This window comes from Notolepis coatsorum (assembly GCF_963971535.1).
Source record: "Notolepis coatsorum genome assembly, chromosome: 19".
NCBI lineage: Eukaryota > Metazoa > Chordata > Actinopteri > Aulopiformes > Paralepididae > Notolepis > Notolepis coatsorum.
In genome coordinates this window covers 84,779,950-84,801,223 of record NC_140183.1, presented here as the reverse complement: position 1 = coordinate 84,801,223, position 21,274 = coordinate 84,779,950, and the positions used below count along the sequence as shown (strand labels likewise).

The 21,274-nt window shown below is 42.3% G+C and overlaps 2 protein-coding genes across 2 annotated transcripts; one reads left to right on the top strand and one right to left on the bottom strand.

The window, feature by feature from the left end:
- Positions 1 to 3,287: 3,287 nt before the first annotated feature.
- On the bottom strand, positions 3,288 to 11,217 carry ndufa3 (NADH:ubiquinone oxidoreductase subunit A3). Its single transcript, XM_084335868.1, has 4 exons — positions 11,135 to 11,217; positions 10,815 to 10,889; positions 10,099 to 10,176; positions 3,288 to 3,475 (listed from the first exon to the last, which is right to left on the bottom strand). Exons 1-4 carry the CDS (start codon positions 11,175 to 11,177, stop codon positions 3,384 to 3,386), a joined length of 288 nt encoding a protein of 95 aa, XP_084191994.1. The 5' UTR covers positions 11,178 to 11,217; the 3' UTR covers positions 3,288 to 3,383.
- Positions 11,165 to 21,155, top strand: tfpt (TCF3 (E2A) fusion partner). The gene is made up of 7 exons (XM_084335867.1): positions 11,165 to 11,376; positions 11,598 to 11,699; positions 15,004 to 15,126; positions 15,331 to 15,401; positions 15,483 to 15,552; positions 16,934 to 17,092; positions 18,423 to 21,155. The coding sequence occupies exons 2-7, from the start codon at positions 11,598 to 11,600 to the stop codon at positions 18,495 to 18,497; spliced, it is 600 nt and encodes a 199-aa protein (XP_084191993.1). The 5' UTR covers positions 11,165 to 11,376; the 3' UTR covers positions 18,498 to 21,155.
- Positions 21,156 to 21,274: the final 119 nt, after the last annotated feature.

The window sequence follows — 21,274 nt, the reverse complement described above, 5'->3', positions numbered from 1 at the left end:
TTTGTGTGGTATTCTACTTATAAACATACAAACATTTGAGAAAACATGTCCACTATGTTATTTGAGAATTCCCTTTGATTTAAATGTGTGGACGGTTGTGGGAATATCTACACTTTAAAATATGTGAACAAGCAGTTTAGTATTAACCATCAACAGCTCATCAGAAGAACTCATGTGTTTGAGCCCAGGGCACTGTGTACGTGTTCTACCATCTCTGATTCGTGCCTTTTTCTCCATTGCATTGCATATTTGTTGTTGACATAACCTGTCTTTTGACTACTACTTGTGCCAATATTGAAAAGAGTATAGTTTATTTTTGTTTTGTTTTTAGTTCAACCCATTTAGGGACTGGTTCCTGATGACAGGCTGTGTTTTTGTAGCGTAGGTTTACTTTCACTGCTAGGAAGTGTCAAAAGGACAGGTTCCTGTTTTAGAATTATTGTCAGAATTTCTTTTTTTGGTGGGGGGATTGTTGCCAGATAGCCATAGTTTCACGGTTTCAACAACCTAGCAACACTTGCAACATGTTAATTTAGATTTTCTTTTAAAGTTATTCAACAAATATTTTCTATTTAAAACGTTGTTGTTTGCTTGATAGTGGTCTGTGCACATATTTGACAACTTGTGTATTTTTGTGTCACTTTCGATTCACAAGTACAGAAAATAGTTAGCATATGAAACACAATTAGTTAAGCAGTTGATATAGATATTATGTATGATTTGTTATAATATGATACTTCAAAAACATCTACCAATTTTGATGCCAGGCAGTACAGGCTATTAATTCTGCTGTCAACTTGCATATTGGTCATCGTTTTAGATTAGATTGTCATAACCAATTCTGAATCAGTGAATTGAATAGGTTGATATATATAATATTAAATATATTATATATATATTATTTTCTTTTACCGTGATCTTAAAATGTGTAAAAAAAAACAACAACAAAAAACTAAAAACATTTTAAAATAATATTGGGGGGGGGGGGGGTTGTCCAAGTTTGAGAATGTAATTGCAGATTAGATAAATGATTGAGACTAGTAATGGTTTATTTTTCAAGGGTCAAAGAGTTTTAGAGTAAAACTCTCTAGAGAAAGTGGCATTTGGTTGAGGGTTAAAGGTGTTAAGAATGAGGGTTCTCAGCGTTTAGTTCTTGGGTTTTGTGTCTTCTCAATTAATTTTGAGTTCTAAATCAACATCTAGATGATTGTAGTTGCACATTTATTACCGATCACAGTAGATGTGCAGACTCTTTTAGAGAGGTGTGAAAGCCAAGACTGACAATAAAGACAGTGTGTTTTATGGAGAAATGTAGCTTTGAAAGTGATGACGAAAGTATTTGGGAAGTTGAAAGGTATCTGAGCATGTGTTAATGGTAAACTAGAGATATCTAATATAGTTTTCTGCTCTTGTCCGGTAGCTCTTTAGTAATCACATCGACTACGGTAGCAAACTGAAGTCGAGAGTTGAAAACGTTGGTCTGAGAAAACTGAAATGGTTTATGTTCTAATATGTTCTGAAATTGCCATGGCTAATGTGCATCGTCATCAAAGCTATCATGAAACTGAACTGCTATGATCTTTTAGCACCTTCTAGCATTCAAGAGATTATACCCACCGGTGTCCAATGATATCGTTTCCAACAGCTCATTAATTACTTTTGAGTAGAATGGTAATGATAATGATGGTCATGGCAAAATGATATAGCTAATGCTTGCTTAAAAACATGATTGTATAACTTTTATTTGCCTGTTTGATTTTTTTTTTTATTTAAAGTGATGTTCCACTTTGAAAGAACATTTTTATTTGCCTCCATAGGGGGTTAGAAGCAGTTACTCTGGCATTAGCTGCCCTGGGGATCTATTGGCTTGTATGTATAGGTATGTATTGTTCGTATGTGTTATATATATATAGTATACCATAGAATGGTAGTGACTACAGGTCCCCAGAGCAGCCAATATTAGTGTTTTGACTTTTCATGAACTGAGGTTTGTTTGCTAAAAATATACAAATATATACATTGCTTTAACACAAACTCACTTCTACATAATTTCTAATTTCTGTGAAAATACACAGTGATGGAAACCAGCTGAACTTGGAAATGAATGAATCTGAAACCTTGGACATTATTTTAGGAGGAATACCATATAGTGTGTGGACATTCCTCTCCTGGTATACTGAATATCAACATGCTTCGAAGAAGTGTCCTTAAACAAACCTGAAATACTGTATGAAATAAGTGTCAGGGATGAGCATTACAATGTGTGCAGCAGAACAGTGGTCTCTCTCTCACACACACAGTTGTACTAGCTGGCACTAGTGCATTTTCTGGGCACACACTCTTTGAGCCCTGTAGTTGCTATGCCACTACTGGGTCTTTGAGTGGATTCATAGTACTACGCATACTTTTCACCTACTGAGTCATGTAGAATCAGGTATAATGCCAGGACCGTTCTTAACAGAGTTAAGCTGATTCCAGGGCGTCAACCTAGGCTGTTTCTGACTTACCAGGGGCTGTGTTCAAGATCGCTACATTTTAGAACTCTTATGTGGAGGTCAAGTTCTTTGTTTTGGAGTCATGTATTCTTTCAGTATGTTTTAAATATGTGCTTTAGCGTTTGTGGGTGTTTTGAGCCGTTTGGTCAAGCAGTCAAACACTTGCCTTAGAGTTGGAAAGATAAAGATTTCTTGCAGAGTTCGCCTGTTTAAGTTCAATTCAGTTTTAGACCTGTCCTCTGGTAAGGATGTGAGAACTACAACATGTCACCCCCAACCTCTAAACCTGCGTGACGGTGTAATTGACCCATCTCAAACGCTATACCTTCTTTTCATGATCATCCAATCACAAATCATGTGCCATTGTTTTTCTCAGCAACTCTCTCATTGTATTCTGTACTTTAACATTTGGTAAGGACTACAACTTGTGCCTCAGGAAATTAAAAAATATATATATTTTATTTGTACACCATTACATTAGCAGGCATCAACACAGCCCTGTACAGTCATCTATTGTCCTGTTGGAATCACTGCTAAAAAAAATATAAAATAGGAACGCTTCTTGGAACCTTGTTAGCAAATTGCTGTAAAGTGCATATTTGTGCACACATTTCTGTAATATTACTTTATTTTTCAAAGATGAAATCAATAAACATTTCTATAACAAAATGTGTGGTGTTTGCATATAGTTTACAGGCTTAATCTAGAAATTATAGCTATTTTCTCATGGGGGAAATGTTCAGTCCACATATAAGGAAAACAATATACCAATAACTTGACATGATACTGTGGTATTAAATAGATAATCTTTATTGTGGACCATTGAGCAGAAATTATACAGACGGCAAGGAACAATTACAACAAAATAATTTGCTGTGAACTGTAAAGTTATAGGTTTTTAAACCAGTCCATGTTGGGTCCTTTCGGTTCAGTTGGGTGGGCAGGGACATCAGGCATGTTTCCATCATCTCGCACAGGGACTGTAGAAGAGAGGAAACGGAAAGGAGCTTGAGTCTTATAGAAATGTGTTTAATATCCCTGCTTGGCATTTCATTTTGTTTACATTAAAAAAAAAAAAAAAAAAAGTCTGATGTGTGGGTTATAATTTTGTGTTAGTGTACATTTCTCCAGACCTCTCTTGGCAGAGCCTGGGGTGTGGCCAGCAGTAGCAACCCTTCCCCCATCACCACTCACCTCCAACCCACACATCAGGCCAAAACAAATAATGTATACAAAGTGCAATACCAAGCAAGGTTAATTTGCCTAGAGGTAACTGTTTGATGATATTACAGATTCTACCTTTAAACAAAAGTAATTTTGTTATTATGTTGTTCACTTGGCACATATAGGAACACACTTCAGGTAAAGATATCACAAAAATGCCAATTCTACAAAAGAAATTAATCGGATCGATTCTAAAGTCCAAATTGGCCAATACGGACTGTCTACCGATAATACAAACGGTGACAAATTTAAGGAAAAACCTGAATAAATGAGTGGAGAAACGTAACGGATGCAGATGCTTCCATACAGGTGTACTGCATGATACAATTAAGCAATTAAGATGCATACTCTGTGGCATGTATAAAAATGCTGAGCAGGCCCAGTTGACGCCGATTTTGGATCAAGATGGAAAAAAAATCTAAGTGACTTTAAAAAGAGGGCAGCAGCTTCAATCAAAGAATATTTCTACAACAGGTCCACGGAGGACGCCATAGCCCATGTGCTGCACACAGCAGCATCACACCTGGACAAGAGGCAGGGGAACTATGTGAGAAAGCTATTCATCGACTACAGCTCAGCATTCAATACCATAGTCCCCTCCAAACTCGTAGCCAAGCTCAGGGACCTGGGCTTGAACTATGACCTCTGCCAGTGAGTCTTGGACTTCCTGACGGGAAGACCCAAGGTGGTGAGAGCAGGCAACTGCACCTCCTCATCCATCACTCTCAACATAGGGGCCCCCCAGGGCTGTGTCCTGAGTCCCCTCCTCTACTCCCTGTACACACATGACTGTGTGGCACAGCGGAACAACAACACAATCATCAAATTTGCTGACGACTAGGCCTGCCGCGATAAGCAATAAATCGATTAATCGGCGCGATAATTAAAATGAATGCAATGATTTTGACGGGCGCGATTAATTGCCATTTGCGCCTTTGTTTTAAAGAGGCGGAACCAGTACCCCTCGTCAGTCACTCTCCGTGTGGGGGGCCGCTGGCCTTACTACAGAGCACAGCACGGGAGCTCTGTGGGGCAGTAGAAACGCTTAACTACATTTCTCAATAGTGTTGCTCCTTTTAACCAAGTAGCGTTCTTTGTAGTGTAACGTTAGCTATTTTTAGACCCAAGTAATTACTCGCTACTGCCCGGAGAAACTGGACTGCTAAATAAAGATTAAAGATCTAGCGTTACTTGATGCTCATTCAATGCTAACATTTAGAGCTGCCGCGGTATTGATGTTTTCCTTACCGCACAGATTTGCAAAATATTTCCTACCGCCGCGGTTATTACCGCACGCACACAAAAAATTAAAAAAAAAAAAGTTTGAATGCATTTTTTTTTTAGTAGTAGTCTACTCTTTATAGCATATAGCCTGCCTCTAGTCTAAATGTCTATCTTTAGAGGATGACTTTGCAGCATGAATATTGTTTGGGATTCGGCAAGCACGCATTAGTTATTGAAAGTGAAACACGGATTCGAAGTTTCCCCTCTGGTCGTGCGCAGTTCACTCGGTGTCGCGGGCAGGGGTGGTTACCCCTAACCCCCCCGACCCTTTCTTATTATTATTACTATAAAGTTACTACTTTATAATAAAGGCATTCGTTTTGTGGCATTAACATTATATAGTTATACGTTCAATAACATCAGCGTATTTACCGGACCATAGCAAGGGCAAGCAATACTCTATTCATATCTCAGTTCCTTTCTTTGCTCAGAGCGTGCTGAGTTGTCCCATTCTGCGGTCTGTTAATAAAGTTTTCAATCAGACAAGTGTATAGAACGAAGGGCTTTTATTATAACATTCGTTGCAGACAGTAAAATCATTATGTCTCGTTTAGTACTCCTGAAGAGCGATGGTAGTCCACTCCGGCGGAGAGTTAAAGCTAACGTTATTAGCCGTGTTGTGATGAGCTGACATTCAGGACGTAAAAAACGTGTGACGCGTCTCTCTTCTGACCAATCAGTGGTCTGCAATGTTTCACGTGACTTTTCTGGTACCCAATAGGGTCGCTTGGAATCTCGATAGAGGAGTAGGGTATATCTGCAGAGCCGCAAGCCCAACGAGAGGAGGGTAATTTATTATTATTATTATAAAAAACAGCTGTGACGCGGTATTCAGCCTACTCTGCGGTGGCCGTGATGTAACAGCGATACCGCGGTAATGCGGTAATCGCGGCAGCTCTACTAACATTAGCTAAATAGCTAACAAACTAAATACAACGTATAGCATAGCTACAACACAGAATAACGTTAATACAATTACATGCATCATTGTTTACAATGAACGGGTGGGGGCGGCTAGGTGGCGTAGCGGAGATTGCGTTCATCACCAACCCCGGAGACGCTAGGATTCGCCTGTTCGAATCCAGCTCACAGCTCCGGGGTTGTCACCAGCTTGGCTGGCCGTTCACACTAATACAATTGGCAGTATTAGAGGGTGGGAGAAGCTGGCGGGGTGGGTCCGGGTCGTTGTAAACAGCGACTCCTACAGTTCGGTCGGGGCGCCTGCTAAGCGCTGATGGGACCTGAGTGGGATAGTGTGATCCTTCCACACGCTACGGTCGCTACGCCCTCTCAGAGAATATCCGCGCTGCCAGGTGAAAAGAAGCGGTGATTGGCTGGACGTGTGTCGGAGGAAGCACGTGGTAGCCTCCACTCTCCCAGACCGACTGTGGGGGGTAAGTGCGCAGCGACCAGGAAGGGGATTGGGAATTGGCATACGACTAACATTGGGATGGGAGAAAATCGGAGGAAAATGGAGGGGGAAAAAGATTAAAAAAAAAAAAAAAAAAAAAAAAAAAACAATGAACGGGTGGGGCTAGTCAAAGGACTGGACACGGGGACAAGTTAAACATGAATTAATTTATTATAACAGGTAATAGAGTTGCGCTCCCGTGCCTACGCACCACAGGGCTATTCTATTCTATACGGCTTTGACGCTTCCTCCTCATCGTTGATTGCCTGTAGTAGGCAGTAGCTGCATCTAACGTTAGTAGCTAACGTTAAAACTAACCTGAAGTTAGTTGTTCACCAACAATCTCAACATTTGTTTTATCATTAGCTCAAAAACACAGAACCGGACGAGACAAGTTGGCCGCTCATTACGTTCTGCTAGGATAATAACAACAATACTTCCGCTCCGGACCGGTGGGTGGGTTTCAAAATAAAAGTCTAAAACACCGGAAAATACGTTTATTTTGTACAGCGTTTTCCTCATACTTTATTAACATTTTGTACATGGTACCACAAGGTACATTAATAATACATGTACATGTTAAAAGGATGACACAAAAAGCCAGACAGAGGGCTTGTTTCCAGTTTCAGTTTGTTTTATAATAAACAATCAAACTGAGAATTTTTTTATTTAGGATATTTAAAATGTCTTCCAATGTTAAATAAACGTTTATTGCACTTTGAAACGGTGTCCTTGCATTATTATGCTATTATCATTATATTAGTGAATTTTTTAAAGAAAATTGAGAACTTTTGGGAAATAAATTTCTCCAAAAAAAACTCTAACCGGTCGCAATAATATCGCTTATCGCGATATTTTCGGGGGCAATTAATCGCCCAGCAAAATGTGTTATCGTGGCAGGCCTACTGACGACACAGTAGTGGTGGGCCTGATCTCTGCAAACAACGAGAGGGCCTACCTGGAAGAGGTTAAGGTTCTAGCGGGATGGTGTCAAGAGAACAGCCTCTCCCTGAACATCAGCTAAACAAAGGAGATGATTGTGGACTTTAGGAGGTCGGGGGTCAGGGACTACAGCCCCCTCAGCATCGACGGGGCACCGGTTGAGAGAGTCAACAGTTTTAAGTACCTCGGAGTCCACATATCCGAGGACTTGACATGGACCACACACATTTGACAGTGTTATCAAGAAGGCACGACAACGCCTCTACTTCCTTAGGCGCTTAAGGAAATTCAACGTGAGTCAGAAGATCCTCAACTTCTACTCATGCACAATAGAGAGCATCCTGACTGGCAATATCACCTCCTGGTTTGGGAATAGCACTGCACAAGACCGCAGCAGACTAGAGAGTGGCCCGTTCAGCCGAACGCACAATTGGAGGTGGGCTTCCCACTCTCCAAGACATTTACAACAAGCGGTGCATGGGCAAGGCTAAGAGAATAATCAAAGACTCCAGCCAGTAGGGGTGGACGGTATGGTCTAAAATGTATATCACGGTATAATTTGAAGCATAGACGGTAACGGTATATATCACGGTATCAGTGTTTCCGTTAGAATAATATTTTTTGCCCGATAGGCAGGCTATATAAAGAATGACATCCTCAAGGCATGTAGATTTATAATATTTTAACTTAAAACTAGGCTACTTTTGCGTATAAAGTCATTATATTCCAAATAAAATAAGTCCCGAGTCGAGACTCCGTGCTGCTCCCATTGCAAACAGCAGGGCTGGATGCTGGATTTTGCTAGAAGCATATGTAGCTGCAGAGCCGCAGAGCCAGGGGCTCTTTCAGGTCAATTCAGGGCAATTCAGCCGTTGGGTGGGGGGGGCGCTGTTGAGCGGCCTGTGACCAGACCTGAAAGAGCCCCTGGCTCTGCGGCTCTGCAGCTGCATGCTATTTCGCAAATCCACTGCTGTAGCCTTCCTCCCGCTGCAGCCGTCGTTATCATAACACTACACACATATCATAATGTTTACAGCAAACTGTAGTTGATCACCAGGTATGTTTTATTAACGTAGAATAATTCATATAAGAAAAACGATAGGTAAGATCTCTTACCTTTCTCCACTGGTTAAAAATGCCAGGAACTGAAATTGAAACTTGCTGTGCGCCGCGGTGATATGTGTTTATTATGAAATGACAATTGCGTGTTGACACGCCCACTGCGCGAAGCCTCCTAAATAACTTTTTCCAGTTTGCACATATCTATTATCTATGACTAATTCTATCTATTTTTAGGGGCAAATGCGATTGAAATAGTCGCGCTGTGGTTACATGACGACGACGTCATTGCTATTTTAGAGCTGCTCTACCGGTTACACGGTATAGTCAAAATCCATACCGTAGAGCAAATTCATACCGTTTATACCGTATACCGTTTATACCGTCCACCCCTACCAGCCACCCAAACAACTGCCTCTTTGAACTGCTGCGGTCAGGCAAGCGATACCGGAGTCTCATGGCAAGCACAGAGAGACTCAGAAGGAGCTTCTATCCCCAGGCCATCAGGATGCTCAATGAACAGTGAACAATAAGCAAACCATCAACACACCCACAGCGCACATACACTCACTTAAATAACACACTGTAGCACCCACTTTACACTTTATATTTATATTATTGGTAAGGAAATTGCACATCATTCTCATTCCTTATTGCACCTCACCACTACAAGGTGGCACCACAAGCTAAGCTATACCTCACCATTTTTGTACCAGCTGTACATACTGTATAGATTAGATACACTGAACAATTTTGTTGTTTACACTTGTTTACGTACTTGACTTCTTGACTTTCTATTTTATACTATCTTGTTATTATCTAGCACACTCTCAGGAGCAACACAGAAAGAAACATTTCATGCAAAGTATTCTGTATGACAACTAATAAACAGTGTTGCGTTCCTCATATTAACACTGGTTGCACGCACGCACGCTAATGATGCCACGTGCACGCGCGCTCCCGCGCATAAATGTTCCCTCGTATAAGGACAGACTAAAGACAGTGCCTAATTGCCTCTACAAATGGAATGCAACACCTGACGACCGGCGCTATTGATATGCAAAGTAGCCAGGTGGGTACTGCGAGTTGGGGCATCAGTCGAGTGCAGCGCATTCCTGTGTGCACGCGCACATGCACATCTGTGCATGCGAGTGCCCGCGCTTCTGATCACACAACTTTGCTTGCACGGAGTGCAACCCCGTCCCATGAGCAACGCATCACTGCTAATAAAGAAACTCTTATCATGACGGGAGTGGCTTCTTCCAGGGTGACAATGCCCCTGTCCACAGGGCATGAGTGGTCACTGAATGGTTTGATGAGTATGAAAATTATATGAATCCTATGCTATGGCCTTCACAGTCACCAGATCTCAACTCAATTGAACACCTATGGGAGATTTTGGACCGACATGTTAGACTATGCTCTCCACCACCATCATCATCATCATCATCATCAAAAGACGAAATGAGGGAATGCCTTTTGGAAGATATTAAGCCTTGGCATAGAATCTATGCCAAGGTGCATTGAAGCTATTCTGGCGGCTCTTGGCCCAACACCTTACTATAAGACTTGGTGTTGGCTTTTCCTTTGATTTTATTCGTCACTCGTAGTTGTCTGTAGTAGCTATTCATCCCTGTTAGCAGCTCACAATACTAGCTGTTGTAAAATAACAGCCATGTTTACCTGGGTAGTTGTATGGCATAGCTGAATTTATCATTCCTTGGTACTTTGTGTAGGGGCTGACAAATGTAACCCCGGCAGCTGTGAAAACACATGGAAGATGTTATTTTTCACATACAGTAGATGCATTTATTCAATTGTACTCATTCATCAAATGTATTTTAAATATAAGTATTACACTCTTGTTCCTGTGGTGTTATTCACTATTGCGTGTCATAATGTCTTGTCAAAAGTGTGATATCAATCAAAACAAAATTTTGTTGGCACAAACTCACTTTGGCAAATGAGATCTTCAATATTTAAATATTCAATATTTGATTCAATATGTTATTTGAAAATAATTGAGTTTGGTTTGATTTACCAAAACAATTCCATGCAATTAAATGTAATGAACAGAAATTGGATTATTTTTTATTTTTTGCATACGTGAACAGGTATTTGTGATATATCGATATCCAAAGACATTTCTTTCATATCACCCAGCCCTGCAGCTACCTTTCATAACTATATTCTCATCATGATTTGTTTGAACTAGGGCTGGGAGGTATACCAAAATAGTAAGGTATACCGTCATGGATCCATGCAATTGTGCAATTAAGGTATACCATATACAAACACACGCGTACACGCACACACAATGATCAATCAAAGATTGATTGAAAACGTTATCAGATTGCAGAATGGTTACAAATTACAATACAGTACGGCTGGTGACTGACCTAAAAGCCCAATTGCACATGATGCAACAATCACTGGCTCCTTATTCCATGCATTCTTTAGGAAGGCTCCAACCGCTGCAAATAAGAAATAGGGAGCATTCAATTCAAAGAGTGTTCCTCCTATTCAGCTAGCGAACGTTAGCAAAACGTTAGCAGCGCGTCCAAGGTCACATTTTCGTCACGATTAATGAATTATACCGTTTTTTAATGAGCAATATAGCTCATATCGTTATTGCTAATGACGTTCAACTATTTACTTATCATGTCTGTAAAATAAATCGCCTGCTTTATCGTACAGAAAATAAAAAATAGCCTCTTACCTGCCATGTTGTCCTCTGTAGTTCGACTCTCGCTCGTGCTCATGGGACATGTAGTTGGTTAGAAAGTGACGTGTGTTTATTGCGACCGTCGCGTAAAAACACAACAGCTCGAGACTGGCGATTGTAGTGGTCGTTTTTTGTTTTTGTTTAATGTCAGTTATTATTTAGTTAATTGTCCATATGTATTATCTACTGCAGAAGAGCAACACACTAGTGATTACTAACGTTACGTTACAACAAACGTAAGTAGTTTAGTTAACGTTTACTAGCTACCTCGCCACTTGCCTTGTATTTGTCGGTTCAGGTTGTGCTGCATAGTCGGTCTCTGTCCTTTGCTGTGTGTGTAGAACTCTTTGGTGTGGGTGGGGGTGTCGGGTCCACTGCGTGTGATGCCATAAATCATATGTCTGCCCACTTCTGTGTATATATGTAAAAGCAATCAATCTTTCATCTTCTTGTACAGATGATGGAGGATTTCTCTGGTCTGGCCCTGCCACCTCTCTTTGGAGGACACATCCTGGAGGCAGAGCTTGAAGCTGGTGGTGTCGAACTGGACCCAGGGGAGGTAACTAATAACTAGCATCATTGGATAAGAAGTAACACTTGACTGTTGGACCTGTGTTCCATTTGACACAAAGTCATTGACTGAAGTTCCACTGTTAAATATCTAAACAGCTGTATAAGCATGTAAATGCCAGATTCGGCTAAAACAAGGGACTAAACACGTTTCGCAATTATGCCACATCAATGTGGAACGCCCTACCTAAAGCTGTAAAGGAATGTGAATCACTACCCACTTTCAAAAACACTCTAAAAAAACACCTACGTGAGACTGCAATTCGAAACTGGCCCCTACAAATGTCCTAACCTAGTTGTACAGTAAATGACCAAGTAAGGCTTTGTCAGTATTCCAATGTACAGTGTAAAATGTGTGTGTGTCCCCTACCCAACCCCCCCCCCCCCCCCCCCCCCACCTCCAATGTACAGCCCTCACCCACCCACCCAACCCCACCCCACCTCCTCCAATGTACAGTTTCTACGTCAAATGTATATACACTCTTTTTCTGGACACTTTTGTATCACAAACAGTACTGTATTTGCAAATCTGATATGTCATAAATGTATAGATGTAGCAGTACTGTCTATCTGTATGTCATGTATGTCATATATGTTATGATGAATTGAAAATGGGGGACCCTGATGTAAACAAGACGAAAGTCTTTCTCTGGTCTGCATCCCCTTAACAATTGTATGTATTGAGCTGTACTGTACTGTACCCATTCTGCAATCTGTTAATAAACTTTTCAATCAATCAATCAATCAATTCGTTCATCAATGATGTTGAAATAAAAATTTAAGTTTAGATAATCTTTTGACATATTATTCACTATCAACATTATACACCGTAGTGTAAATGCATATTTTAATCATTTAAAAATGTTGTTGTACATGGAGTTAAAGGGCCATATCCAGTCTTTTAGACGTGTGGGTTCAAAGTAATTATCTGCCGATTCACCACTTCCATAGGCCTCCATTGTATCTGAATATGCGTGCTACCGCACCACATACATGACACCACATGAACCCATGAAAGTCACCACATCTGATTAAAATGCCATGCTAACATCTGAGGTGCATTTATTATACGTTCCCCCCCCCCCCCCTCAGATACTGTATTATATCACAATGGCAAAACCTTTCAGAAAGATAGTGATACATAAGATGTTAGCATGCCATTTTAGTCAAACGTAGTGACTTTCTTCAGTGTATGTGGTTTTATAGACACATTTTCAGATACATTGGAAGCCAATGGCAGAAAATAACTACAAATGTTTTCAGTAACTGTAAAAGGTTATGGAAAAAGAATAACTTTGAACCCACGTGTCTGTAACAGCCGATCCAAACAGCTTCCTAACTGTTTCCAAGAAAGCTAAATAAAGGACACTGCCATCATAAGAAATTGGGGTATAAGTTAATTATTTTAATTTAATATGGTACCCAAACACTATTTGAGCATGTGTCATACCCCCATCTCCCACTGGGTGACTTAACCCCCACTATATTAGCCTTGTTTCATAACATAAGAAATATTCATTATTATTAATAATTTTTCAGAAACATGCTTCATTTACATTTACATTTAGTCATTTAGCTGACGCTTTTATCCAAAGCGACTTACAAGTTCTGTACGACAGGTCATCAGGAAGAGGGTACAACTCTTATCAGCTGAGCAACAATATTCATCAAAGTGTTGCGTGTTACAGTGTAGGTTAGTTTATTAGGACAAGTGCATGACAGTAAGGTTAGTTAGGGTTCGATTTTTTTTATTATTATTTCAGATAATGGTTGAAGAAGTGCGTCTTTAGTCGACGGCGAAATATTGGGCGGGATTCGGCTGTCCTAACTGGGGTGGGTAGTTCATTCCACCATTGTGGGGCAAGGACTGAGAATAGGCGGCTTCTCTTTGATGACCGTCCCGGAGCTTGGATAGGAGTAGGTCTGAGGCGGCCAGAAGATGCTTCATGCTACCATTGACTTGCATTGATAACCAATTGTAACTATTTCTGCTTCCAATATATCAAACATCTAAACACTGGTGCAAGTGAGGCTTCTTAAAAGCATACGCTACCTCATCATTATGATATGCTTCTTAAAAGCATACGCTACCTCATCGTTATGATAGGCTTCTTAAAAGCATACGCTACCTCATCATTGTGATATGCTTCAACCTCTTAACCTGCGCCCCCAAAATTGGCCATTTTAGTTTTCGTTTTTGAGGACTGCACACTCTTTTTGCAAACCAAAACAACATATTTTATACTTATAGCACATGCATGAGCCTGGTCTCTTTTGAAAGATGACATTCTGGAGTTTCTGATTCCAGAAGGAAAATTCGCTTTTAGTGCTAATGAAATAGAGTAACATAGGTCTGAACTTGAGTTGTAGGGGGAATGTAACGTGTGCGGAGGTTCACGCTATTTCCCCCCCGATCCCCTCCCTGCTGAACAGGCGCCCCGACCGACCAGTAGGAACCGCAGTTTACAACGACCAGGACACATACCCGCCGGCTTCCCACCCGCTAACACTGCCAATTGTGTTAGTAGGGACGACTGACCAAGCCGGAGGTACCGCTGACAGCTGGATTCGATCCCAGAGTCTCTGCGGTGGTAGGCGAGTGCATTCTCCACTGCGCTACCCAGCCGCACCTATGATAGGCTTCTTAACCTCATCATTATGATAGGCTTCTTAAAAACATGCACTACATCTGATCATTACGATAGGCTTCTTAAAAGCATGCACTACCTCATCATTACGATAGGCTTCTTAAAAGCATGTATTGCCTCATTACTATAGGCTTCTTAAAAGCATGCACTAGGGGGTGGCTGGGTAGCGCAGTGGACTAAGCACTCACCTACCACCGCAGAGACTCTGGGATCGAATCCAGCTGCTGTCAGTGGTACCTCCGGCTTGGTCAGTCGTCCCTACTAACACAATTGGCAGTGTTAGCGGGTGGGAAGCCGGTGGGGTATGTATCTTCCTCCCACAAAGCCGCAATATCTCAATCTGTTAATCTTGTCCACTCTAAACCATAAAGTAAAATATTGAAGAATCTAGAAAGAGGGTGGGCGCAATGTAATAGGCTTGGTAAAGGTTAAGGCTTTGATTGATCTTAATGGAATATATCATCATTGAGCAGGATCGTCTATATTGGGTTTACTTGAAACAGTTGTGTTGCTTACATGTGAAATCTGACCAAAATAAAATGTTGGTCTTTCTTGTGCAATAAAAGCCAGGTTGCATGGTAACCACTGTGCACGTCCAGGTGCTTTTAAGCCTCTCGGTGACCAAGACCATATCGTTTTGACCAGGTGGAGCTGGGTCCAGGAGACACTGAGCTCCTGGAGGGGAGAGGACAAGAGGACGAGGAGACGAGAGCAGTTGATAAAAGAAAATATCTGGCTCTGAGCAAGAGGTGTAAAGAAATTGAGCAGGTTGGTGACAATGGGTAAATCAGTGTAAGCATGTGTTTGCAGGTCGCATGTGTCCGACTGTGCACATTATGTCTGTGTTGTCTCAAGAAATTTGAATGATACCATAAATACGCAAATCTATGAAGGCTAGTCTTATAACTTGATCTTTTACACCATTTCCCACTTTTAAAACTCTGCAACCAACTCCATATGATGTGCTCTCAGGTGAACCACAAGATCCTTGGTCGACTTCATCAAGTACAAAGATTAACGCGTCGCATGAAGAAAGAGAGACGGTACGAACCTCCTTTTCACAATGTGTTCCTTCCCACACGTCACCTCCTCAGCCCATGTCCTGACTCAGTTCACCCCTGTAGGTTCCTCATGAAGACTCTTGACGCCCACAGGGATGACTACAGACATGCCCAGCTCACTATTCTACTCGAGGTGAGCATCAGATGGATGAAATGGATGTGTGAGATCTGTAAGAAGAATGCATTGTATTGCACTTTTTTGTTTATATATATATATGATGGACAAAGTCTCATGAGAGCAGGGGACACAAACAGGCTGGATAAGCTGGTCAGGAAGGCCAATAGCGTGGTTGGGGTGGAGCTGGATTCCCTAGCGAGGGTGGCGGAGAGGAGGAGCCTTGCTAAGCTCCAGGCCATCAGGGAAAACCCCTCCCACCCACTATGCACAGACTTGGCTGACAGGAGGAGCATGTTCAGTGCTAGGCTCACACTACCTAAATGCAGCACTGAACGGCACAGGAAGTCCTTCATTCCAACAGCCATCAGACTATACAATGCATCACTGTGCCTCACTGCATCACTGAGCACAGAGTGACAGTTACCATCTTCCTGGACTCTTACCCTTTTTTTTTCTCCACTTTTTCTCCTATTTTCTGTATTTTTTCCTCCCATCCCAATTTTAGTCGTTATGCCAATTCCCCCCTCCCCTTCCTGGTCGTTGCACGCAAGTGCCCCCCACTGGTCGGTCTAGGGAGCCCTGAAGTCTATCACATGCTTCCTCCGATACATAGGAGACAGCCAGCAGCCTCTTTTCACCTGGCAGCGAGGACTCTCATTGGTGAAGTGTAACGCGTGGGATGTCACACTACCTTCACCATTTCCCTCCCTCGCTGTGCAGGCGCCCTGACCGACCTGTAGGAGTCGCCAGCGACCAGATTACCACCCACCGGCTTCCCTCCCGCTGAGTCTGCCAATTGAGCCAGTATGACGACCGGCCAAGCCGGAGGCACCGCTGACAGCCGGATTCGATACCAGTGTCGCTGCAGTGGTAGACAGACGCTTAGTCCGCTGTGCTACCCGGCCGCCCCTCTGGACTCTTACTTTTGAAACGGCACTGTGCAATACTACACCTACTGTAGACCTCAGTATATTTTTACTGTATTTATTTACTGTATATTTTATTCCATTTTTATTCTATTTTATTCTACTCTTATCTTAGGCAATTTGATTTGTTTTGTTATTCTTATTTGTGACCTGTTCTGTCTAAATGTTTAATGTTGAGCGATTTGCAGTGTCAAATTTCCCTCTGGATAATAAAAGTATTTCTATTCTATTCTATTCTATTCTATTCTATTCTATTCTATCTATTGTTTGTCCTGCTGCCCCTGTGCACTGAATGCGAGTTGTCCTGTTGGGAATGTACCATATGGAAGTTGCTATGTCTTGAGCATTCCTCCACACTTTTTTTTGTATTTGACAAGTAAAGAGTTTGATTCTGATCCATTCTGTTCAGTTCTGTTTAGCTTGTGAAAGTGAAGATAAGACACATTGCTGGGGTGTTGTGGTGGTTTCAGGATGAGTCCGGTGCCCATATAGATTCTGGTCCCGGAGCAGAGGACGACAGGACCAACGGAGTGTCGGGTTCCTCTTCCTCGGCTGCAGCCCACCACGCCACTGGACCCAAGAAGAGGAGACACCGGATTCCAAAGCAGGAGAAGGACAAAGACCAACAGGTAGGGAAAGAGTTTCTCTAAAGTCCCGACTAGGTGTCTTCTGTATCGCTGTTGTCCACTAACAGCTGATCTGTGAACAGCTGAACTGGATATCCCCTGGCCCTCCACCACGCCCTCACACTCTACAACTGCAACACTTCTACCTCTCTGTATGTTACCGCCTCCTCAAGTGAATCGAAGACTCGCACAGACAGTATTTCTGGATATAGACTATATTCTATTTATTCTTATCTTATTGCTGTATATTCTGTACAGCGGTGACTCTTCTCCATCTTTATCTTTGATCCTTTCCCCCGCTGTATTTGCACAATACCTCCAACACCTCCTTGTACTGCTGCTGCTGTTTTTTTTTTTTTTATCCACTTTTTCTCCCATTTTCTATATTTTCTCCCATCCCAATTTCGTATCATCCAATTCAACCCTCCCCTGTCACGAACGCTGTTTCTTGCCTCCCACAAGCCGGCTGCAATGTGGACTAAGTCATACATAGCACAAGTCCCCTCCGGTACTTGAGGTAACAGCAGTCGCATCTTTTCACCTGCGCGTGGGAGGCTCACGCTGCCCCCGACACTTCCTGATTCTACTGCGCAGGCGCACCAACCGACCTGTAGGAGTCGCTGTCCACAACGCCCGATCCCCACCCATCAGTTTCCCACCCCCTAATACGGCCAATGTGTATTAGTACGGACGGCCAGCTAAACTGAAAGCAAATGTGGAGCGCTGGGCTCGAACAGGCAAGCCCAGCGTCTACAGATTTCGTGGCGAGCGCCTTGCCCACTATGCCACGTAGCCGCCCCTGTACTGCTGCTGGTTTTTAACGTTTAATATGTTCATTGTTTATCTAATTCTTATTTAAAATGTTGTATTTTAGATGTTTTTGTCTTTTTGTGAGCATATATATATATGTGTGTGCTGCGGTGGGTGGGGAGTATGTGTGTGTGTGTGTGTGTGTGTGTGGGGCTGTTGATGGGTAGATACATGGCTGTGTAGATGCAGGGGTGGGTGTTGGTGTTGGAGTATGTGTGTGTGGGGCTGTTGATGGGTAGATACATGGCTGTGTAGATGCAGGGGTGGGTGTTGGTGTTGGAGTATGTGTGTGTGGGGCTGTTGATGGGTAGATACATGGCTGTGTAGATGCAGGGGTGGGTGTTAATGGGGTAGGTGTGTGTGTGCATACACATGTGTGGTTTTGATGGTATAGGATCCAGGGGGAGGAGTAGTATATTTTAACTCGAGTCTGCATGTGTCCTGCTTGTCTGAGTGGAGACCAACCCTTAGCTGAAGTGATAACTGATGTTTCCATTGGTTTTCCCATTCCTCTTTCACACAGACTGAAGTAGACATGTCGGCCTTGGCTGAGACACCGTTCGGAGAGTTTCCCAGCCCGACGTCTCTCGCTCACTGACCAGGGTAATGCTCTGGGACGATGACTCGCACTTAAGCATGCGGTTGCTTGGACTGTTCAATTGACCTCCCTCTGATGGGAAGCAACAGTTGTGATTGGAGGATCAAGAAAAAAAGGCAGGGCCCTGAGATAGGTCAATAGATGTCAGTGGGCATTGAACCACATGCTGCCGGAATACAGCAGTGTTACAGTGTTAGATTCATGGAGTGTACAACCAGTTATTTCCTTTTTTGTGTCTTTAAGGTATTTCTTTTTGTATTGATGATGAAAGGGATAGTCATTTTTAAGATGTAATTTCATTATTTCAGTCGATGGAAAAAGCACTTCCCACCAGTGTTTTATTTCTTTATGCTAATGCTAGAAAAATGTGCTTTCAATATCTCAAACACTGCGTACATTAAGAGTCTGATGATGGCAGCAGGTGGGAACGGGGTGGGAAGGAACCCAAGATGAGTGTGACATAAGGGCAAAATGGCCACCATGTGAATATGGTCAATTATGAGTCGATGTTGCAGCTAACAAATGTGCTGGATCAGAATCGGACTATCCACTTGAAATTTGTGGTAAATAGATTTGTGCTCAAACTGACAGGAGTCGAGGTGCTGCTTAAATATGTGTAAAATCCATAAGGGATGAAGTGCGATTATCCATTAACCCTTTCACTGCCACACGACAACCCTCGTGGAATTCACTTGAAATCACCATCGGGGGCACATTTATTTAAATATGGACTACTTACACAACAGGGTCCTTGATTTTTGTTTTAAAGGTTAAATCTGTAATGCCATCAAACAACGACCACTAGGCAAAAGAGCCTCGCTCTGTATTGCACTTTGTTCAAATCTGTTGTTTTGGTCTGATGTGTGGGTTGAATGGGGATACGGGAGGGGTTTCTATTGCTGGTCTCACCTCAGGCTCTGCCAAGAGAGGTCTGCATACATTGGCAACCCCTCCCTTATCCCCATTGAACTCCAACCCAAACAACAGACCAATACAAAAAGTGTAAATGTTTTTGCCTAGAGGTTGCTGTTTGGCGGCATACCCAGGTTTGATTTAATCTCAATATAAAACATATATATATATTTTTTTTAAACTTACATTTTTATTAACATTTATAGACAAACAACACTTAGACAATACTTACAATGACATCCATAACACAACAATGCACTAACATGGGCCCCTTGAATATGGCTGCATTCAGCCTCCCAGATAAGAGGGACCCCTCCCGCCGACCGCCATCCACCCCCAGAAATAGGGCTCCCCCACATCCCAGGTCCGTCCCACGCGGGGCCGAGCACTCAGCGGCACGGGTCCCTTGAATTTAATTGGGCCAGGCTCAGTAGAGGAGAGAGGGAAGGTACTTCCTCTGTTGTATCTATTCTCATCCCCAGGTCCCCTGTGTGTATGTTTGTATTGGGTGCTCTTCCACGTTGATTTTGTCTTGTATCTTTCCTTGGATCACCGTGTCCCTTCATGCCCCTTTCTCGTGTCCCTTTGTCGTTCTTCATAGTTGATCTGCTTTGAATCGGTTCAGGTCCCCTCTTTTCCTCCTCCCGTCCTCCTCTCCTTGTCCTCGTCTCTCGGTTCTGGTCCACCTCCATCCTCTGCGTCAGCGTAGGCATAGGCCGTAGGCCTCTTTCCTTCCCCTCCCGGCACCTTCCATCCTCTCCATCGCCGTGTCCCTTCACCGCCTCCTGCACGTTGTCGGGACCTGGTTCCTTTCTTTTTCTGAGTTTTCTTTATTTCTACATAGCTCCGACGCTTCATTGCCACCTCCCTTGGATTTTTCAGTGTTACATTGTATGCTCCGCATTGCTCCTAATCCAATCTGCGTGGTGGCCTGGTTAGCCTCTATGTTAGCTTGTAAGCTAGTTCGTATGTTAGCCTGTAGCTTCTCTGCATTGACATTCAGCGTCCCGCTAGCTTGTTCTACCTGTTGCATCATTGCCTCGTGTTGAGTCTTTGCTTTTCTTTCATTTGTCCTCGTGTTCATTCTTCCTTCTTTCTTTTGTCCTCGAATCTTCACTTTTTATTTCGTTTTGAATTGTTTTACTTCCTTTTTTTGATATTCATTGACCGGGAGCTCTTTCATGTGGCTGCTCACCAGAACGTCGCAAACCGGAAGCATAAAACATTTCTTAATTGTCTGCAATCCATATAATTGGGGCAAGATTCGTAACCTTGAAAAATAATCACCCAAGGTGACCAAAGGTGTGTGAACCTTTTAGAAATCAATGTTAGGAACCCCATCTTAATAAGGACACTTTGACATGATACAACCTTCAAATCCTGTGTTCAGATTGATCAAACGACGGTTTGACATGATACAACCTTCAAATCCTGTGTTCAGATTGATCAAATGACTGTTTTACATGATACAACCTTCAAATCCTGTGTTCAGATTGATCAAATGACGGTTTGACATGATATGACCTTCAAATCCTGTGTTCAGATTGATCTAATGACGGTTTGACATGATATGACATTCAAATCCTGTGTTCAGAATAATCTTAAGTCATGCAAAAATAGATAGTATGATAGAGGCAGAACCAAAAATAAATTGCCTTTGCCATCAGTCCCGTTATCCATTTGGAATCAATGTTGCGGTTTCCTTGTTAGAGGTCATGCTAAACTCAGATAGTTCGTCTTTTTATATCTACCATACATATCTATGTTAAAAGCTAAATGCCAAGTGCATAGGTATCAATAGAAAAAGTCTGCAAAGGTGTGTGTCTGTGTCTGAATATTTTTTTAGTGTACAATCATTGTAAATG

Bases quoted from the DNA above. Each gene is read 5' to 3' on its own strand.
- ndufa3 (XM_084335868.1), bottom strand. From the start codon at position 11,177: ATGAGCACGAGCGAGAGTCGAACTACAGAGGACAACATGGCAG. The intron at 10,890-11,134 runs GTAAGAGGCTAT...TCTTATTTGCAG, and splicing joins TACAGAGGACAACATGGCAG to CGGTTGGAGCCTTCCTAAAG. The intron at 10,177-10,814 runs GTCAGTCACCAG...GTGTTTTCACAG, and splicing joins ATGTGCAATTGGGCTTTTAG to CTGCCGGGGTTACATTTGTC.
- tfpt (XM_084335867.1), top strand. From the start codon at position 11,598: ATGATGGAGGATTTCTCTGGTCTGGCCCTGCCACCTCTCTTTGGAGGA. The intron at 15,127-15,330 runs GTTGGTGACAAT...ATGTGCTCTCAG, and splicing joins GGTGTAAAGAAATTGAGCAG to GTGAACCACAAGATCCTTGG. The intron at 17,093-18,422 runs GTAGGGAAAGAG...TCTTTCACACAG, and splicing joins AGAAGGACAAAGACCAACAG to ACTGAAGTAGACATGTCGGC.